General features: G+C 36.4%; 2 protein-coding genes across 4 annotated transcripts in view; one reads left to right on the top strand and one right to left on the bottom strand.

The window, feature by feature from the left end:
- ACC (acetyl-CoA carboxylase) overlaps window positions 1–16,245 on the top strand; it is a 20,063-nt gene extending 3,818 nt beyond the window's left edge. Inside the window, exons 1-12 of one of the 3 annotated variants that reach the window (XM_018508254.1) lie at window positions 650–721; window positions 2,470–2,773; window positions 8,299–8,422; window positions 8,516–8,846; window positions 9,047–9,344; window positions 9,441–9,654; window positions 9,718–10,051; window positions 10,120–10,580; window positions 10,707–14,549; window positions 14,721–15,000; window positions 15,086–15,366; window positions 15,453–16,245. In XM_018508254.1, coding sequence (XP_018363756.1) covers window positions 2,580–2,773; window positions 8,299–8,422; window positions 8,516–8,846; window positions 9,047–9,344; window positions 9,441–9,654; window positions 9,718–10,051; window positions 10,120–10,580; window positions 10,707–14,549; window positions 14,721–15,000; window positions 15,086–15,366; window positions 15,453–16,067 — 6,975 coding nt within the window. In that variant the 5' untranslated portion in view covers window positions 650–721; window positions 2,470–2,579 and the 3' untranslated portion in view covers window positions 16,068–16,245. Of the gene's footprint in view, window positions 1–649; window positions 755–2,469; window positions 2,774–8,298; window positions 8,423–8,515; window positions 8,847–9,046; window positions 9,345–9,440; window positions 9,655–9,717; window positions 10,052–10,119; window positions 10,581–10,706; window positions 14,550–14,720; window positions 15,001–15,085; window positions 15,367–15,452 lie in introns of those variants that run through there. The other 2 variants (XM_018508253.1, XM_018508255.1) reach the window with 2 other exon arrangements.
- Window positions 16,246–19,013: 2,768 nt separating this feature from the next.
- Window positions 19,014–22,535, bottom strand: part of LOC108761644 (SID1 transmembrane family member 1) — a 6,151-nt gene continuing 2,629 nt past the window's right edge. Inside the window, exons 6-10 of the mRNA XM_018508278.1 lie at window positions 21,244–21,561; window positions 20,439–20,988; window positions 20,110–20,378; window positions 19,838–20,047; window positions 19,014–19,743 (exon numbers count right to left, since the gene is read on the bottom strand). Of these exons, the coding sequence (XP_018363780.1) occupies window positions 19,456–19,743; window positions 19,838–20,047; window positions 20,110–20,378; window positions 20,439–20,988; window positions 21,244–21,561 (1,635 nt within the window). The 3' untranslated portion in view covers window positions 19,014–19,455. The remainder of the gene's footprint in view (window positions 19,744–19,837; window positions 20,048–20,109; window positions 20,379–20,438; window positions 20,989–21,243; window positions 21,562–22,535) is intronic.

Raw genomic sequence — 22,535 nt, 5'->3', positions numbered from 1 at the left:
GCAGATATAAAAAAATACGTATCGATTATTTTTGTGAGTTCTAAAAGTATGCCAAGTTACATCAAAATCGGTCACTGACACTTGGGTAGGTTTACTTGTCAGTGTAAAATTCACTTATGTTCATTTACCCAAGATTACCGCGCGAGAAATGGGCTTGGCGATCTCTCGACGATCGAAAGGGTTGAAGAAGTAGGGCCTCGGCACAAAGATAGTCGTAACTGCATAGTCGTGAAACGCGAAGCCCAGTTGTAGATCAACACACCATGTTTTGTCAATCTACAACTACGATTTACGTTTCACGACTCAGTTACGGTCGCTTTGTGTTAGACCTGTAGGCGGAGTAAATTTGGTAATGAATACAAGACGCGCGAGAGCTCCGCGTGGAATGGGTGATCGACGTGATTACCGCATGACCAGCCGACGTTACCGCGACGACCCTTGAACCTGGGCGAGCGTCAGACGTGTTCGGTTCGTGCGAACCACGTAGTCACAATACATAGTTGAATTGCCCCGCCAACGGGACAGTGCAACTTGTTTCGCTTCGATCTCCCTGCTCCCAGCGAAGTCAGTGTAGTGCGCGCGATCCGGTGCGAGACGTCGTTGTCGTCTTCGATACCCTTTCGGCCGCGGATCTCTTCAACGCGGTGGCCGGTTTGCTTCGAATTTACATGCCGCTCGTAAAAGAAGAGGAGATATTAAGAAGTGGAGTGAACGTAACTGGGTATGCTACGCCGTCTTCTGGACTTCCTGTACGGTACTTTCCTCGTAATTCATATACCATGTACGCAAGTCCACGTGCATTTCTGCAGGCGAAAGGATCGGAGCGTAAGTTGAATGTACGAGGAAAGTGACACTTCCAGGAAGCGGAAGAAGCCTAAATTGGAGTAGTGAAACATAAACGGGGCGTTTACCTCTTAACGCTTTGATTACCATAATCATTATGTTATATTTGGATGATGCGTAAAGAAATTCACGTGGGTCTTATTTTTATTTATCTGATTAAGAATGATTTTACTACGCTGGCAAAAAAACTGGTTTTTTTGCCAGCGTAGTAAAATCATTCTTAATCAGATATTATATTTTCTCACCACCCGAGTGCCATCCAGGTATCACTTTGTTTTTGTTGTTTACCGTATGACGTACGTTAAACATGAATGATATGACATTTGGGGAGCACCCGGGTGGAAATCCGAACACGTCCCATTATGTTTGTTGGATAAAAAACGAATTATAATGTTTCTAGAAATTATCAGATGATTAATTCCTTCTTGTTAAGTATATGAGAATTTCTTGATAATGATATTATTTAATTAAGTCAGTATAATTTTTTAATGAAGAAACGTCTAGTAAATATAATTAGAATAATTTGTATATGTATAAAAATATTGATGAAATTCTTATAGTTAAGTCTATCATTAGCTACAACATATCAAGTCCAATCATGATAACCAAAAATTCTGTTTAATTACTAAAATGTATTCTATCATATACGCCAATATATAATCAAAACATTTTTCTTATTGCAAGTGTAATATTTAAGACATTAAAGAGTCAATATAAATTATAAACATTTAATTAGAAATAAATTAAAATATGTGTACATTGAATTTATTAAACTTAATATCGGAATCAATTTAGTAGTCAAAGTTTTAATACACTGCTCCAATTTAAGGGCCGCGACACAAACTTTTGCATAAACTATAACGTATAAGAGAATCAATCAATCTGAATCCTTCCTTTCCTTCCACTTCACTTTGAAAAGAAGACTTTGATTTTGACTGGTTGATTCTCTTATGCACTATATGTTATGCGTTACGCAAAAGTCTATGTCGCGGCCCTAAGTCTCCTGGAAGTTCCGTTTACGTTTCTGTCCACAATTTTTCCTGTACATTCGGTTTACGCTCTTTTCTTCCGCTAGTGACCGTGTCTACGCACTTGTGTGTCTTTCCCTTGAAATGATCACGGGATTCATGGACCATCATGTGCGATAGCCACGATGCATATTCTTTCTTCTCTTCTTTCCTCTTCCTACTTTTTCGCGAAGGGGATTCCCTTGCAATGTCCACCTGTCAAACAGTTCTATATTATCGCGGGATCTACAATAGAAGTCGTAGCGGTCGTTGGGTCTTAAGTCGTAGAAAATTGATCAATCACTGTCGAATATGAGAAGAATAATCGACTATGACTGGACAGTTTTCTACGATTTTCTATGACCACTATTTCTATTATAGATCCCGCCCTGGTAGCAAGCTGACGTCAAAATGACGTCATTTGACGTCAAAATGACGTAGCTTGCTACCTGGGCGCGCGTATGATCCTTTCAATAATAAATTCTTTCGGGCGGTAGCAAGCTTTTCAAAGCGTCCTTAACGTTGGTCCTTCTAAAGGAGATTATCATGTGATCCAAAATTTTCTTCAAAATTATCGATTCCACCTCGGGTGTGTACATCCGCGAATGTGTTTTTAAAGGTAACATCGAACGTGTGGAGTTACCGCCTTCCGGTTCGGCGGAATCCAGTAAGGAGACTGTGGAGACTGTCCACTGTATCAATCCGTTGGAATCCGCTCGCGCGAGAGAAATGGAGTCGCCGGTGAGCTTTGTCGTCGGGGAGCCCGAGCATGGCGAACAAGAGCTCAATCCCAATCGCGATACTGATCCTAACGAGGTGCAGGAGATCGAAGATAGCTTCCCGAGCGATGGGAGCGATAACGGCAATTTGCAGATGCAGATCAATGTCGCGGCAGGATTGGTCGAGCGGCGTAAGCGCCTCAGGTGATTTTTGTATCTTTTTTTTTTACCCCATTACATTGTGTGTGATAATAAGCGAAGGTAGATCCCATTCAGATGCCCCCCGATTGCCTCAGACGAAGAGAACTTTTAGCAGGTTTGCACCGATTTGGATTGGATAATGTTCTACTATTGATTGACGTTATATGTTCTCTCTCTACCAATAGAAGAGCATACTACGTAATTAATCCAACCAACTCGAATTGATACAAACTCACTCAGGCCAAATACGCTATAAGTCTCATTAGGGCGCGACAGGATTTATCGTTCGCACAAATCGCAAAAATGAAGAATAGAACGGCTGAAAATTCGTACATTTGTGTGAATTGTCGAACACGGAGAGAATTTTCTTTTAAAATTTACCTTGAAAATATGATAGTTGTGGTACAATACAATATTTTAAAGATTTTTACTATGCATTTCAATAAAATTGATCGAACTTATTTTATACTTTATTGTAGTTTTATTAATGAATGAGAAAGATTTACATTAAAATTCTTCGAAATACAATGTTGTCCCACGATTGTCATATTTTCAGGATAAATTCTAAGGGCTGCCGCACACACCTTCCGTAACAGTAACCATAAGCCGTACCGTAAATATCGGCCAATCAGAATTAAGAGTTCAAAAGAATTCTCGACTGTAATTGGCTAATTTTTATAGTACGTCTTATGGTTACTGTTACGGAAGGTGTGTGCAGCAGCACTAAGAAAAAATTCTTTCCGTGAACTTTTGAGAAGTACGCTCTTCAATTTATAGTGTCAAATTTAACCTATTTTAAATCGCCACTGCTCCTAATTAATGTATCGTTGTACTAAATGAATAAATTTTATTGCTTTAGTACAAATTAATTACATATTGAGTAGGAATAATGGCAATTTAAATTAGGTTAAATGTGACACTTTTATCGATTTAAGTATATAATTTTCATCGTATTAATATAAACACGTATAGATTTAAAATCTTTAGTATTAAATCTACCCTATAAGAATTATATAAATATTGCAATAAAGATATGTCGGAGTACGACGGATTGAAAAATGTAGTTATCTTAGCATGTAGTGCTCTTACTGTTGTTAGTAATTTACTTTGACAATTTAATTTGGTATGAGAACTAAATGTTTACGTTTTAAATAATATATATTAAAAAATGTGAATAATACTAATTTTGGCTGAGATATAATACAATAAAAAATTTATTGTATTTTATATCTCAGTCAAAATTATATTATTGATATGATTCCTTGATTTTTAAGCATCTAAAACAAATGATTTTGATCTCATTTTAATCTTAAATAATGTCGCTACCGTTTGATCGTGTTTTCTAAAATAATAATTTTGAATAAAATGGCAGCCATTTAAAGTTATCAAATTTTCACCGAAAGTCATAATCTTAATTTTAGAGAGCCACCATTTTGTTAAAAATTATTTTTTCTTAAAAACCATAATCGAACGAGAACAGCATCATTTAAGATTAAAATGAAACCAAAATTTGTTTTAGATACCTAGAAATCAAGATGTTAACCGTAAAGTTCAAGGCGTTTTTTACTGTATTATATTTCAGCAAAAAATGTTTGTAAACTTTTAACTTGTATCAAATTAAATAGCATGTGTGTGTGTGTGTGTGTGTGTCAATGTAAATTATTCATATCATAATTGTACGCTAAAAATAACTATATTTTTCTATCCGTCAACCTGACGTCTCTTAAATCTGTATATTCTCTTAAACCCATATTTTTTAGAGTGTAATTTCGCAACCTTTCTCACCTCTGTGACCGCGCGATATTGAATATTCAAACAGTTCGCCTCGATGCAACTTACGATCGTTTCCTTTTGCAAAAATAGAAGTTATTTTAAGTGCGGACTGTCGCGAACTTCTTAACACCGTTATCAGGAACATTTGCGTTTTAGATAAATCATAAAGCATTCATGTGCGCTGTATAGATTGGTTTCTCCGTGCATTTCAAACACGAATGTGATTCGACCTTACACGGTTATCGTCCAATACTTTTGAAGAACTGATAATGCAAAGACTATTTTTCTCTTTCTTTTTTTCTACACACACACACACACACACGCACACACGCGCGAACGCACGCACGTTTTCGCATACGACCACTTATAAAGTATGAGATAATAAAAGATTGTTATCGCAACAACTTTCGACGTGACCGATTTCTTTCTTTGAAAATTAAAATATTGAATGAAGAGTCGTTGTCTTTGTTCGTAACATTGTTTATACATTGGACGAAAAACAAACTGTTACATAATATGCTGTCACGCTGTGTTTTAATTTTAAAGCGTGTCGCAATTTCCGCGAATTCACAATCTTTACGTATTTATATTTAAGCATAAATATTTAAATGTTAATGTGTAACATTTAAATGTAAAATTTACCTCGATTTGCCTGCATAAAGGAAAAATAACCAGACGAATTTGTGAAAAGATTAAATAGGTTTTTAAATTCTCTTTTAACATGTATAATTGATGACGATTGCTTTTCGCTTGGTATGTGAATAAGCTTGATAAGCAAATTTTAAAGCGCCATACTCCGATTGCATGATCGATATAATGATATCGATCAAACATCGTATAAATATAATTTTATAATCTTATTGAAAGATTGCAAAGTGAAGAGATGTATCATATTTTGTATTTAGGTGTGTGTGATATAGAATACAAGATATATCGCATACGCACATCCATTCTATTTCAAAATGATTGATGCTTTTTGGCCTGTTTCGATATTTTTATAAACATAATATTATAGCTAAAAGAGAATTAATTCCTATTTTAAAAAATGTATATATGTAATTAAATATAAATGTACATAATTATATCATTTTCTTACTTTAAAAGTAACAACTTAAAAAATTAAATTTTCAAAAAAAAGGAGACAAACTATTTTTCAAATTAATAGAAAATTATTGACTAATTAAATAATATACAACGAAAAGAATGTATTATTAACATTATGACATTTTTGTCATTTTCGTTTCACAACTCTTAGAAAACGTTTTTTTCAGCTGTGATGACTTTTTTAAAATCTTTTTAAGTTGTGTGCGCCGATTTTCTATAAAATTAAGTTAATTCATTTTTGATGAAATAAGATGATGTTTATTTAATTCATCATTTATAGTAATAATTCGAAAATAACGTTTTTTTAGTTGTGTCATTTTGTATCTTTTCTTTTTCTTGTATAATTTCTTTTTGTGGAAAAGTAATAAAAAAAGGAATTGAAAAATAATTAGAGAGATAATTTTTGCATTTTTTTTTTTAAATAAAAATAAAGTTTAAGAAAATGAGAAAAAATTATCATATATACATAAATAGAACACAAAATGTAATTGCTGATCAAAATCGTATATACCAATGCCTACTAATGCCCATTAGTACTTTAGTAATCTTCCAATGTCCTAACAATACCCATTAATACTCTAGAATTAGCTTACTAATGTAATGCTTTAATTCTAGTAATGCTTTAATCATAATGCTCTACAGTACCTAATAATGTATAATAATGCTTCATACCGCTTATTATAATACACAATACTATACTGGTATACTAAAATTATATAGTATATTTACATTTTTCACGAATTATGCTTACTTGAAGTTATGCATAATTTTGTAATAGTTAGCGAGATATTAATTTCTAAAAATTGTCGAATAAGCTGATAAAATAAAATCAACGCATAAGACAACTTTAGGATTTCAGAATTCTTTATGAAATATCTCAAAGATGTTTTTTTAAAGAATTCTTGAAGGTATCTTAAAATTATTTTATGCATCGAATTTAGACATACTACTCATTAGGTAACTATAAAAAAGTTGCAAAAATAGCAAAAGGTGAAGGACTTATCGACTCAATTTAGCCCTATCTACACACGAGCGCTTTATCAAAACTTACCAGACACCTTGTATATTGCAATTCTTTTCGCATTGATTAGATAACAATATGAGAGTCGGAAGTTGATCATATCGCAAAGCAGAAATTGAAAAGGTACTTTGCTCGCAAAACTTCAAATCGAAATAAATTGCATAATTTGTAAAAATAATTTTGTTATATCATATATCGTTGTACTCGTTAGAACGAACGCTACAACTTTTATTATATCATATTATTTATTTTACTTGCAAAAATTATGCATATCCCTTCGTTCTCTAACATAGATAATTTTTCCAAATAATTACTGTGTTCAAAATATAGTTTAATTAGATACTATATTTATTAGGTTTATCTCTGTTAATTTACGAGATTAAAAGGGATGGCCACTTATTTAGGGACACCCCGTATAAGCAATATATATAGTACGAAAATGTCTGATAATTATTATCATAAAATAGTTGCAATTATAAATTATAGTTAAATTATAATAACTGCGTTAATCTAATAATAATAACTAGAATAGAATAGAATTTATTACACTTCAGCATATACAGCCAAGAAGGGGACTTGGTTTACATATAAAACTTAACTCATTCACACTTCCATACCTCATCCGCATGCTATCACACATATAATAATAATAACTATAATTGTAGTCATTTTTTGGTTGCCAACTATATATTTGTTGATTGAACTATACATATAGTTATTATTACTAACATTATGACAGTAATAATATAAAATACATGTATATTATGATAACATGTAATTATAATTACAAACGTATAACAAAATTATTTCCATCTGTATCTATATATGTATATAGCTAAATTTTAGGCTTGCTCAGCAAAATGATTATTTCTGTATACTAGTTTTCCTTTGCATGTACTGATCGCGTGACGGAAAGCTCTCGATAGTTTTTTTATGACGACATGCAGATGTGATAATGCCGAACTTGATTTACAGAATTATTTGTGCATCTCGAAATCGTGTATTTTAGTCAATATCTTCAAATTTTTCGTACTGCTTAAATAAGAAACATTCTTAGCTAGTCCGTGAATGATCATGTTTGGAGTTATTTGATTTTTATCTTGGTTTTCGTAATCACGCGCGTTTATTCGTTTCTACCACTCTGGATTTAAGTATTTAGACCCATTTATCTACGGGAAATCGCATGATGAGATGAATAAAGAGATTTATCTTGATGTAAGAAAATACAGAGAAAGATTTAAACTGGAGGAACTTTCTTATTCAACAATCTGTTGATATCTCTAAAAAATAACGAGGAGAACATCAGTCCCGAAGAATACGAAATGCGAAACATCCATCAGTTTCAAGATTTAAAAATGTAAATTTTATTTTGCGAATATATATGATATATTTATGTTGTTAAGCATCTTAAACTGCTATGAAAAATTTATTATGAAAAATATCTGCTTTTCTCAAGATTTAAAATTTAATTGACGTATATAAATTGTAGACGAGTTGATGTGAGATGTTTTTGCGTAATGAACTGAAATGTATTATCGGTCGACATTATAAGCGGAACGTAATTTGCAAACTTAATATGTATTATCGGGTATGATAATAAATACTCATGAACGTATATATTGTTCAACAGGCCTAGCATGTCACAGGGTACGGTGATGATCCAGGCGCAAAGTCGGTTTCATGAGAAGGATTTTACCGTTGCGACTCCTGAAGAGTTTGTCCATCGCTTCGGAGGTACCAGAGTTATCAACAAGGTATAAGCATTTGCTTCATCCGTTGCTTCAGCTCAAAATGAGAAAACTATCAAGATTTGTTACAGATTTTTATGTTACGAATTATTGTTTTAGGTACTGATTGCCAATAATGGTATCGCAGCAGTTAAATGTATGCGATCGATTCGACGCTGGTCGTACGAGATGTTCAAAAACGAGAGAGCTGTGCGTTTCGTGGTGATGGTCACTCCGGAAGATTTGAAGGCGAACGCAGAATACATCAAAATGGCAGACCAGTACGTGCCTGTACCGGGTGGGACCAACAACAATAATTATGCTAACGTGGAACTTATCGTCGATATCGCAATACGTACTCAAGTTCAAGCAGTTTGGGCCGGATGGGGTCATGCTTCAGAAAATCCTAAACTTCCGGAACTACTCCATAAAAATAACATCTGCTTTATTGGTATAAATAACATTTAAAAAACCGGATTAACAAATTAAAGAAGTTAAAGAAAACCAAAGATACGCACAATTTGCGTTTCTCCAGCTATTATTTTATCGATATCATTCATAAGAATTAAGAATTAATTATCGTGACAACTGTTCACAGAATTTGCGCATTTTCGTGCCGATTTTATATTACATTTCTACATTTTTCGGCAGGACCGTCCGAAAAAGCTATGTGGGCTCTGGGTGATAAGATTGCATCTAGCATAGTCGCTCAAACCGCGGATGTACCAACACTCCCCTGGTCAGGATCGGAATTGACAGCGCAATACAGCGGAAAAAAAATCAAGATATCATCGGAACTTTTCAAAAAAGGATGCGTTGCCACCGTGGAAGAGTGTTTAGCAGCGGCTAACAAGATCGGCTTTCCAGTTATGGTGAAGGCGAGCGAAGGTGGTGGTGGTAAAGGAATAAGAAAAGTAGAAAACGCCGAGGAATTGCCCGCTTTATTTAGGTAAAACCCTAAAGTTCTGCCTAAAAAAAAAAGGACTTTTACTACATATGTAGCACTGTGTAATACATTTTTATCGCAAGGATTTCTAACGTTTAGGCAAGTGCAGATCGAAATACCCGGCTCACCAATATTTATTATGAAATTAGCCAAATGCGCTCGTCACTTGGAAGTGCAATTACTGGCCGATAATTATGGTAACGCAATATCATTATTCGGGCGCGACTGCTCTATCCAGAGGAGACATCAAAAAATCATCGAGGAAGCACCTGCCGTGATTGCCAAGCCAGAGGTTTTCGAAGAAATGGAAAAAGTAAATATCACAATAATTATACCCTCGACAATGTGTTATTGATTGTTTACTACCGAACAATAGGCCGCTGTAAGATTAGCAAAAATGGTGGGATACGTTAGCGCGGGGACCGTCGAGTATCTGTATGACACAGCTGGCAGGTATTATTTCTTGGAGTTGAATCCTCGTCTTCAAGTGGAGCATCCTTGTACCGAGATGGTATCGGATGTGAATCTGCCGGCCGCCCAACTACAGATAGCAATGGGCTTACCATTGCACCATATTAAAGATATACGTCTTTTATATGGTGAGAGTCCTTGGGGCGATAATCCGATTGATTTCGACCAGCCTCGTCATAAGCCTCAACCATGGGGTCACGTTATCGCAGCTAGAATCACCAGCGAAAATCCTGACGAAGGTAAGATAGCTTCCTACCGCAAAAGATTTAATTTTTTTTTCTAGAAATCATATAACTCATTTTTTTAGGTTTCAAGCCGAGTTCCGGCACGGTGCAAGAGTTGAATTTTCGATCATCCAAAAATGTTTGGGGCTATTTCTCGGTTGGAGCTTCAGGAGGACTTCACGAATTCGCGGATTCTCAATTTGGCCATTGTTTTTCGTGGGGTGAGGACCGTAATCAAGCTAGAGAGAATTTAGTCGTGGCTCTAAAAGAACTAAGCATCAGAGGCGATTTTAGGACAACGGTTGAGTATCTTATCACATTGTTGGAGACTGAATCCTTTCTACAGAATAATATAGATACTGCTTGGCTCGATTTGCTGATCGCCGAACGTGTCCGAAGCGACAAACCAGATATTATATTGGCTGTTACGTGCGGAGCACTTCATATTGCCGATAGAGCGATCACAGCGGCTTTTACTGGCTTCCAAACTGCCTTGGAGAGAGGTCAAATACAGGCTAGCAATGATTTAGATAACGTTATTGATGTAAGTTCCTGTCTTATTAATGTTATTTGAATGATACTACACAAGATGTGTTTTTTTGAATTATCTTGGGATTTTTGTGGTATATGTTACTATTTTTGTTTTCTTCTACAACATTACGTATTGCAGGTAGAGCTTATTAACGACGGATACAAATATAAAGTACAGGCTGCCAAATCTGGTCCTAATACCTACTTCCTCGTGATGAACGGCTCCTACAAAGAAATTGAAATCCATCGCATGTCGGACGGAGGATTGCTGCTTTCACTGGATGGTGCTAGTTTTACGACTTATATGCGTGAAGAAGTGGATCGTTATAGGATCGTAATTGGAAATCAGACATGTATTTTTGAAAAAGATAACGATCCGTCCTTACTAAGGTCACCGTCGGCCGGCAAGTTAATCAATTTCTTGGTCGAAGACGGGGGTCACGTTAGACCTGGTCAGGCATACGCCGAAATTGAAGTAATGAAGATGGTCATGACTGTTACCGCCAGCGAGACGGGAAGTGTTTTTTATGTAAAAAGACCTGGCGCTATATTAGAAGCCGGTACATTGATCGCGCATCTCGAATTGGATGATCCGTCATTGGTGACGAAAGCGCAAGAATACACAGGACAATTTCCTGCGGCGGTAGCATCGGCTATACCGGAAAAACTGAATCATCTTCACACCAAGTATCGAAATGCTTTGGAAAATACTTTGGCTGGCTATTGCTTACCCGATCCATACCATTTGCCACGTTTACGTGAGCTAATCGAAAAGTTCATGTTCTCGTTACGTGATCCTAACTTACCGTTGTTGGAATTGCAGGAGGTGATCGCGACGATATCCGGCAGGATCCCTATCTCGGTTGAGAAAAAGATTCGCAAATTGATGTCTTTGTACGAGCGAAACATTACATCGATCTTAGCTCAATTTCCCAGTCAACAGATCGCTGCTGTAATTGATGGACACGCGGCGACCTTATCCAAAAGAGCCGAGCGAGACGTGTTCTTTCTGACTACTCAAGCTATCGTGCAATTGGTACAAAGGTACCGGAACGGTATACGCGGTCGAATGAAGACCGCCGTGCATGAACTTCTCCGACAGTATTACACGGTTGAAAGCCAATTTCAACAAGGTCATTACGATAAGTGTGTCTCCGCACTGATAGATAAGTACAAGGATGACGTAACCACTGTGACTGGTATGATCTTCAGTCACAATCAAGTAACGAAGAAGAACGTCCTAGTTACTATGTTGATCGATCATTTGTGGGCTAACGAACCTGGTCTCACGGACGAGCTATCGAGCACGCTGACGGAATTAACCAGTCTGAATCGTACGGAGCACAGTCGTGTTGCATTGAGAGCTAGGCAGGTATTAATCGCTGCCCATCAACCTGCCTATGAGCTCAGGCATAATCAGATGGAATCTATATTTCTTTCCGCGGTGGATATGTATGGACATGACTTCCATCCAGAAAATCTGCAGAAACTCATTCTCTCAGAAACGTCTATCTTCGATATACTTCACGACTTTTTCTATCATTCCAATCGTGCGGTGTGCAACGCAGCTTTGGAAGTCTACGTACGACGAGCTTATATCAGTTATGAACTGACGTGTTTACAACATTTGGAGCTATCCGGCGAGATCCCATTGGTGTATTTTCAATTCGTTTTACCAAGCAATCATCCTAATCGTCAGAATCAATCTCTGGTGGACCACAGAGCTGGCGCGATGGCAGCCTTTCAGGATCTCGATCACTTTAACCAGTATGCGGACGAGATTTTGGATCTACTGGAGGATCTATCGAGTCCCACACCGGTAGTGTGTCCGAAATTGTTGGAAGCGATGGAAGCCGCCGGGAGCGAATCAAGGCACAGTACATCGATCAACGTCTCTTTAAGTGCGGCTGAGACGACAACCACGACGACAGCGGCAACTACTAACGACAAATCTGCAGAGCCAATCCACATATTGAGCATCGCAGTCAAGGAGAATGGAACCGAGGATGATGCCACTATGGCCAGAATGTTTGGAGATTGGTGCGCAAACAACAAAGATGAGTTAATATCCCGTGGTATTCGAAGAGTTACGTTCGCCGCACTCAAGAGAAGGCAGTTCCCCAAATTTTTCACCTTCCGTCAGCGAGAGGGCTTCGTCGAGGACAGAATCTACCGGCATCTCGAGCCCGGTTGCGCCTTCCAATTGGAATTGAACCGTATGCGAACATACGATCTCGAAGCACTTCCAACGTCCAATCAGAAGATGCATCTGTACCTCGGGCAAGCCAAGGTCGCAAAAGGCCAGCAAGTTACAGATTATCGCTTCTTCATTCGCTCGATCATACGACATTCCGACCTCATCACAAAGGAGGCTAGTTTCGATTATCTTCATAACGAAGGCGAGCGTGTTTTGCTCGAGGCCATGGACGAGCTGGAGGTTGCGTTCTCGCATCCTCTCGCTAAACGTACAGAGTGCAATCACATTTTCTTGAACTTTGTACCTACAGTCATAATGGATCCTAGCAGAATAGAAGAGAGTGTGACGAGCATGGTGCTACGATACGGGCCAAGATTATGGAAGCTGCACGTCCGACAGGCAGAGATAAAGATGACTATACGACCCGCACCAGGGAAACCGACCTCCAACGTACGTCTCTGTATCGCCAATGATAGTGGATACAGCATCGACTTGCATTTGTACACGGAAGCTACCGACTCCAAGACGGGTATCATTCGCTTCGAGTCTTATCCGTCTACTACAGTAAACGGGACTAATTGGAGGCCAGGTCCTATGCACGGACTACCGATCTCCACGCCATATCTGACCAAAGATTATCTTCAAGCGAAGAGATTTCAGGCGCAGAGCGCCGGCACGACTTACGTATACGATTTGCCGGATATGTTCCGGCAACAGCTCGAGAAGTTATGGCAGAGATACATTGAGGAGACGCCGCCGAGCGAGCAAAATCCGATTACGATTCCTAATCCAGTGATGGATATCGTGGAGTTAGTATTGGAGGGAGAACAATTGGTCGAACAGAAGCGCCTGCCGGGCGAGAACGACGTTGGTATGATCGCGTGGCAATTGACTCTGTATACTCCGGAGTATCCATTCGGCAGGGACATTATACTTATTGCCAATGATTTAACGTACATGATAGGCTCATTCGGGACGCGCGAGGATCTTGTGTTTTGTAGAGCTTCCGAGAGAGCGAGACGACTTGGGTGTCCACGTATATACTTTTCTGCCAATTCTGGAGCACGTCTTGGTCTAGCCGAAGAGGTAAAGGCTCTTTTCAGGATCGCGTGGGAAGACGAGAACGAGCCGGAGAAGGGTTTCAAATACATATATCTCACGCCGGATGATTATGCGCGCTTGGCGCCCCTCAACTCAGTGAAGGCATCGTTGATCGAGGATCCTGCAGGAGAATCACGTTACAAAATCACAGACATCATCGGCAAGGATGATAATCTAGGGGTAGAGAATTTAAAGTATGCCGGTCTAATCGCAGGGGAAACATCAAAAGCATACACCGAGACGATCACAATCTCCATAGTGTCATGTCGTGCGATCGGTATTGGCGCCTATCTGGTCCGCCTCGGGCAAAGAATAATTCAGATTGAGAATTCGCATATTATTTTAACCGGTTATAGAGCATTAAATACTGTGCTGGGTCGCGAGGTTTACGCTAGCAACAATCAATTGGGCGGTACACAGATTATGCACAACAATGGGGTGTCTCACGCGACCGACGATCGGGACTTGGACGGGGTGGCGACTGTTCTGAAGTGGCTAAGTTACTTTCCTAAAAATAAAGGTGCTTCGTTGCCGATACTGTCACCCATCATGGATCCAATCGACCGAGAGATCGGTTACGTGCCTACAAAAGCAGCTTATGATCCGAGATGGATGTTGGAAGGCAGAAATTGTACCGAGTCGAACGTCTGGGAAAGTGGCTTCTTCGATAGAGGCTCGTGGCATGTAAGTCCTTTCTGCCTTTCGATCTTACAGAAACTTTAATGAAAATTTTTCTTATTAAAATTCTTTGTGTAATTTTTAGAATTTTTATATATGGATAATTTTTTAGAAAACTCTTATTTTTATTAGAAAACTCAACAGTATTGTTAACTTGCTTTTGTTGTGATAAAACAGGAAATAATGAGACCATGGGCGCAAACAGTAGTAACGGGACGAGCTAGGCTCGGTGGCATACCGTGTGGCGTTATCGCTGTCGAAACGAGGACTGTTGAGCTACATTTGCCAGCTGACCCTGCCAATTTAGATTCGGAAGCTAAAACTATATCTCAAGCAGGACAAGTTTGGTTTCCGGATAGCGCGTACAAAACTGCTCAAGCTATTCAAGATTTCGGAAAAGAGGAGTTGCCGCTATTTATCTTTGCTAATTGGAGAGGCTTCTCTGGCGGTATGAAAGGTAAGCTTATCTTCGATTATCGATCATTGTTCGACCATTGTCCCAATTTCACTAACTACTTTAATTCATTATATCGTGCTTACAGATATGTACGAGCAGATCGTCAAGTTCGGCGCGTATATCGTGGACGGATTGCGGCAATATTGCAAGCCGGTGTTTGTTTACATTCCACCGAACGCAGAACTTAGGGGTGGTGCTTGGGCGGTCGTTGATCCCATGATAAATCCTCGTTTTATGGAGATGTTTGCCGACAATAACAGTAGAGGTGGCATCTTGGAACCTGATGGTATTGTAGAAATCAAATTCCGTAACAAGGATATTGTGAAGACTATGCATAGAGTTGATCTCGTTATAATAAAATTAAAAGTACGTAAGCGCGATTCCTCATCTTTTTATATCAAACTCTTGATATTACACTTATGTAACGTTTATGTAACTGTGTGTGTTTCTAGGAAAAATTAACAACAGTAAACACGGCGGAGGAACGCGCCGAGATCGAAGCGCAAATTCGCAAGCGCGAACAGATTTTGGAGCCAATTTACCGTCAAGTCGCCGTTTATTTCGCTGATTTACACGATACGCCGGAAAGAATGTTTGAAAAGAATACAATTCAGGAGATAATACCGTGGAAAAAAGCGCGTCAATTATTTTATTGGCGATTACGACGGCGACTTTTCGAAGAGGAAATTAAGACTGAAATTCTGTCAACACAGCCTAGTTTCGACGTCAGACAAGTGGAAGCGATGCTTCGACGCTGGTTCATCGAAGATAAGGGAGCAACGGAGTCGTATTTGTGGGATCAAGACGAAGCTGCAGCCTGTTGGCTGGAAGCTCAATGTAAAACCGACGACAGTGTGGTATCGCGCAATATAACGTGTGTAAAGAGAGACGCGGTAGTAACGCAAATCAAGGAAGCTTTGGAAATCTGTCCGGAAATAAGATTGAACGCAGTGCTGGAAATTGCGCACAGATTGCAACCGGCTGAACGAGCAGAGTTGCAAAGAACTTTATCGCAGTTAGAGACTGCGGGACAGGAGCATCACAAGGACTCAGGCGTTTCATCCTGAGTGCATTTCGCGTAAACGTACCTGTTCCATGTTATGTATCCATTCCAACTTATTAACATTTAAACGCACATCAATAGTACAATTCATCTTCAAAGATATATATAATTATTCACATTAATGCAAATCTCTTCTGATATTAAGAAGAATAACTGAGTAGATACTTTGAATAAATAGTGTTTCATAAAATCTAAATTTTTCAAATATTGATTGAAATGTGAACACAATTATCATTTCTTTTTAACATTGAATGTTGAGGTATTTCGATAGTTTAAATTTCGATTTTATTTAAAAATTGATGTAAGAAAAGTACACTAGAAGAGATAGTGTCCGATTAACTTATTAAATAATTTTTTTTATCTCTTTAATGCAAAGCGCTTTATATATTCGAAGATATTTAAGAAAAAAAAATAGAAAAAACGCGTCAGTGTCATTCTGACTACTTATAGATTATAATTGTATACGGGAATACAAGAAGATTTATACCTAAGATATCGGACGTTCTCTCAGTTATGAATTTCCTTGAAATTTTCATTGTTCTCGTAGAAGAATTTGCTAGATTTTTTTTAGTCTATTGAACTTTCAGAAATTGAACATTTTTATATTCGATTGTAAATATGAAAATTTCTATTGTAGTAAATTAACATGAACGTTAACCCAAAAATAAGCTAATAATTTATAACAGCATGTTATCTTGGCGCGCGCGTATCTTAATTTTAAATATTCCACAATCTTGATTAATATTGGATTAGCAAGACTTACCAGTTCGGGACAGCCTGTATCATGTATCTAAAAGAATATGTTAATTTATTAAACGTGTGGTATTCTGTATATAATTATATACATACACGTGCGCGCACAAATATATAAAGTGTATATTTTTCAAAGAAAAATGTGGAAATCTTTAACGTTATGGACAATATGCCGCATTTAAATAACATGGTCTCACGATAGATGCGAAAATGTACATTTTATGTAGTTCTTTTTTCTCCATGTTAATTTCTTTTCTCTGCGTTTTACGGAAGAGATATATTTTTTTAAATATTATTACACATATTCTTCATAAAAAGTGCCATCAAAACACTGGAATCAAAATTCGTTGATTTTAACAAATAACTCATGGAATCGCATTTATAGCTTATGACGTTTATTAGGTAATAAATCAAAAATGCAAATTAATCTAAGCCGACACTGAATGATATAGTGTAAAACTAGTGTATATTATTAACAATCCTTTAATCTGTATTTATTTATGATTATAATAGTTATAAATATACTCACTTGTCCTGATGTGTCTTTATCGGATATGCGTGTGCTCTGATTTGACAACTCATAAGACCTCAGATATATAATGTAAGTTTTTGGGTATCTTTTAAACAAAATTGATATTCTATTGTTCGTTTAATATTTTAATTTTAATATCCGTCTATCTCGAAATATGTATTTTATCTATAATTCAATGACAGTTGAAGATCTTATCGATGGATGATTGCTTCTGATCTGATTTTATACCCACGACATATTTTTGGTTCTACAAAACGCCTCGTTTATATTGAAATTTAATGTAATGCTCAATATTTAAATTTATTAATACTTCGTTGTTACGCTGAAGTGAATGGCCTAAATTGTAAGTCTGTAATTGTCAATTATTGTTAATAATACACACAAGTTTTACACATTACCATCCAGTAATACATTAGCTTGCATTTTTTATTTATGTGATTTATTTCTTTGAAGCCTTATTATTCGAGATATATATTGTTTATTCGGTCTAATCGATTTCACACGCATTTTTTTTATAATACCCATAGCACGTTTTATGAGAAATACGTATACGTACACTCTCTTTCCTAAATTTTATTTCCTTTTATATATTTTATACAATTCTTTTGTATAATTACTATTCTATTATGTAGATTAACGTACATCCGAGAGAATACTTTATAAAAAGTATCTTCAGAAAACTGGTTTTGACTCTGATGTATGTACATCCGTTAGAGAGCATCGTCTAAAATACGTAATATCATAAAAGAAAGAACAAGGCTAATGCTGAAAGAAAGTGCCAAATGGCATAAGAATAAAAAAAATTCTGTAATGCGCGAGTTTACTATACAGGCTGATGTAAAAATCCAAAAAAACAATTAATTTTATTCATGAAAAAGTACAAGGCTGCTCTCTAAAAAACAGCAAAAGAAGATATAAATCGCGGGTATGAGAAGAATCCGTTTCTTGTGGCAAAGCTATAAATAAAATGTTAAATTAAAAAGTTCTTAGTTTTTTACATGACCGAAAAAGAAAAAAGAGAGAGAATGTATATACCTTCATCATTTATGTAAAAAAATATGTATAAAGTTAAATTAGACATAAATATAGCTAATAAAAACGCAGTGAAATTGCCTTGTTGATATTTCCGAATATCGCGAGTCCAACATAATATAAATTTTCTAATACAAGCACTATGATTTTATAGTATAAGAATCTTGCTGAATAAAGCGACCGGAGTATTTGGAGTAAGTGCCATACCGCAGTATGCCTTGCGTTTTAATTCTCTTACAAGATATCAACGGCACACAAAATAAAAAACATTCCTGCAATGTATCATTCTTTTATAAAAACACCTCTGTAAAATTTATATCGTCCCATGCAATTGTATTTGTACAGTTAGAAAGAACCTAGATAGTCAACCGTGATTTAACATATTAGGCAAACTATTATATAATTAAAAATAATATTGCATTGCCGGCGCGAGGAGGTGGAGGGAGGGGGAAGGGGGACATACACGCACAAATATATAAAATGTATATTTATTTTCAAAGAAAACATTATATAGAAGACTTTAACATTGTGAACGATGTACTGTGCAACTGTCGCAAACATATTACCTCACGACAGATGCAAAAATGTATATACTTTAAATGTAAAACGTTAATCCTTTTTTCTCTATATCAATTTCTTTTTTCTACGTTTCGTAGGATATATATATGTGTATATATATATATATATACATATATATTCATTTTGAAACATTATCACATACATTCTTCATAAAAAGTGCCATCGAAGCAATGGAATTAAAATTTGTTTATTGTAGGAGGCAATTTATGGAATCGGCTTCATTCATACGTTCATTTGACCTAATCGACATCACATGCATTCTTTGGTACAGGCAATATCCACATTTCTATCATGAGGAACATACACATACATACTCTCCTAAAAGCCTTTTGTATATTTTATGTACACATTCTTTCGTAGAATTACTATTCTAAGAATTCTACAATTCTTTTGTAGGATTACTATTCTATTATATGAACTGTAAATTTACGTCCGAGAGATTACCTTATGTAAAATTATAAAATTTCATATAATTCTCAACTCTACATAGAGATCTTCAAAAAACTGGTATTTGACTCCGATGTACATCCGTTAAATCATCATCTAAAGTAAGTAATACCATAAAAGAAAAGAACATAGCTAATGCCGAAAGAAAATGCCAGATGTCATGAGAATCAAAAAAGTTCAATAATTCGCAAGGTTTATTATATAAGCGGGATTGAGCAGGTGTAAGTGCCCAAGAAATAGTTTTATTCACGAAGAAGTACAAGGCTGCTCCCCAAAACAGCATGGATAAGAAGATATAAATCGCGGGTGTAGGTAGAATCTTTTCCCTGTGGCAAAGCTAGAAATAAGATTTTTCATATTAATGCAAATTAAATAATTCTTAGTTTCTTATATTGCCGTGAAAAAGAGAAAAAAAAAGAGAATGTACGTACCTTCATCATTATGTAAAAGAATGTGTATAAAATTAAATTGGACATCAATATAGCTAGTAAAAATGTAGCGAAATTGCCTCGCTGATACATATTACCAAATACCGCAAGTCCAACGTTACATAAATTCGCCAGTACAAGCATTATAAATCTTGCGGGATAAAGCGGCCGGAGTAAATGCCATATGCCGCAGCGCGCCTCATGTTTGAATCTCTGCAAGATATCAATGGCAAATGTGTCTCGCAATGGTACGATAAAATCAAGGGGATAAATACCTGCATCATTCTTTTAAAAGCGCCTCTGTCAAATTTGCATCGACCCATATAATATATTTGTACAGTCAGAAAGAAACATATTAGTAAATGCATGATGGAAAATATTATTAAAAAAGTTTTGGAACCATTTAGAACTCCAATCAATCCTGCAAATATTATAACAGCTAACATTCCAAATGTTACCGGTGCTCTAGCGTTTATATCAGGATGACGATTTTGATAAATCTTGATCATACAGAGTACCGCGATTACATACATGAAGCTGGTGTCTAAAAATTAAATAATATTTAATACCAAAGACAATACGTTTTGTTTTTAATACAACTTACCAAATTGAAAATTGCTACGGCTAGGGCATACGTGATAACTCGCCGACAATATACCTTCCATTATTAATGCAGTGCCCATTGCATAGAATAAACCATAGTGTTGTGGTATGCCATAGCATTTAATTTTCTCTTTATCTGGTTCGTTGTGTTCCCGAGAATAAGTCAAAAATATAAATAGTAAACCAAGCATAACGTATCCAAAATTTGAGAATAGGTGATTGAAGTCGGACAGCAAACCCAGTGGATGAGCGCATAGGAAATTGTAATAGCACATGTCTTGATTTCCAGTTGTATGAAGGACACGCTGATATGTCACCGCCAATTGTACGACCGGTAGTGTATAGAATATTGCGACAGTTGCCAAGTAATATAAATATAAACGAGATTTATGTCGCAATATCCTTGGTTCTTTGCGAGCGAGATCACAGACCGAGAGAATGACCTTTGTTCGTATTACATCCTTATCAGAGAGAGCATCCTCCATTAGATCTATATCATCCTCATCTAGGGATGAATCTTCTTCCGTAGAATACAATGGTTTCGGACTATTCTGACAAAATGTATAATATTACAAACATTAAAATTATTATTAATGTACTTTGCAAAATGCATAAAACATACACGACTACACACAGGACGAGGTATATTTCTTTTTATTTTATTAACGCACTATAAATCCGTTTTGAAACTCTAAAACTTTTGTTCAAAACATTTTTTGTACTTCTTTAATTTTTGAGATATTCACTTATCACACTTTATGTGCCTCATTCTGTACATGAAATATGAATCCATTATTATTAGTTACCTCTTCTACCATTGACGGACTCGGTATGTGTTCGTTAAAATCTTGATTTTGTTCATTTATCGAGTCTTGTGTCGCAAGTTTCTTACTCTCTCTGATACTGAACACTATTACAGCCGTTATGTAAATGATACAAAAACCTAATACAATTGCTGCTGCTGACACCGATGCGACAACATAATCCCGTTTGGTAATAGTTGGATTTACGATTAATGTAACATTTTTAGTACGAAGAGGATTACTACTAGACAACCCATCACAGTCAGTGTCTTCTCCTTTGACAACAAGTACAACGAAGAATCCTAACGGATAAGCTTCTCTCTGAAACAAGTATTGTAACAATTTCATGTTGTGACAGTAATACTGTTATATTATAATAGCATATTATAACAATTTTATATCATCGTTGTATATGCAGGTTGGAACATGGATGTCGCAAGTTTAATTTGTCCATTTTAATTCTAACGGCTCTGCACTGATTTTGTTGTATCGAATTGTATATTTAAATAGCGCGCGACTTGAGATCGTATTTTAATTAGGTAGTGCTCTACTTAGGGAGCAACGAGACTCGCGCATGCGAACGAGAAAAGAGCTAGTCAGTTGTGGGATTGTGTGGGATTCTCTAAACGATTTACCAACAATTGTCGCTATCGTTAACTAGCGACAGCCAGTGAGAACCGCGCTTTCTTTCAGGATTGTCCTGTCATTGGCTGTCGCTAGTTAACGATAGCGACAATCATCGATAAGACATTTAGAGAATCCCGCTACTATCGTTTTAACGTCGTTACAAGTCAGTGTAGAGAAAAATTTTTGTTTTGTATGTACAAGGTTGCAATCGCAGTCAAATAAAGAAATATTACAAGGATATTCAATTCATATATTCTTCGTACTAGCCAAACACATTAACAATGGAAGTCGGATGATTTTCAAAATTAAATAACAATATGAAATATAATTTAGATATTACTTTCTTATATTATATAATACGAAATAATGGAATATGTCAATCAGATGCAAGAGCTAACTGAGCACTCAATGAGCAGTTATAGTATTGAATACACTCAAAGCAGCTCAATAAACGCTCAGTGATTCTTTAATATAATTAATTCTTGTCTTTATTTCTTCGCTGGATTATTGTAGCAACCAATCATAATAAAGAATCATTGAGCGTTTTCTGAACTGTCTGCTAAACACAGTCACATTGTCCAAATATACTCAAATATCAGGGAATGGAAAGTTACTTTTTAAAAGTAACAAGTTACAGTTACTCGTTACCGAGTAGGAAAAGTAACAAG

This window comes from Trachymyrmex cornetzi, unplaced genomic scaffold (assembly GCF_001594075.2).
Source record: "Trachymyrmex cornetzi isolate Tcor2-1 unplaced genomic scaffold, Tcor1.1 scaffold26, whole genome shotgun sequence".
Classification (NCBI taxonomy): Eukaryota; Metazoa; Arthropoda; class Insecta; order Hymenoptera; family Formicidae; genus Trachymyrmex; species Trachymyrmex cornetzi.
Note: the sequence above shows the minus strand (reverse complement) of the source record. Positions and strands in the feature narration are given on the sequence as shown.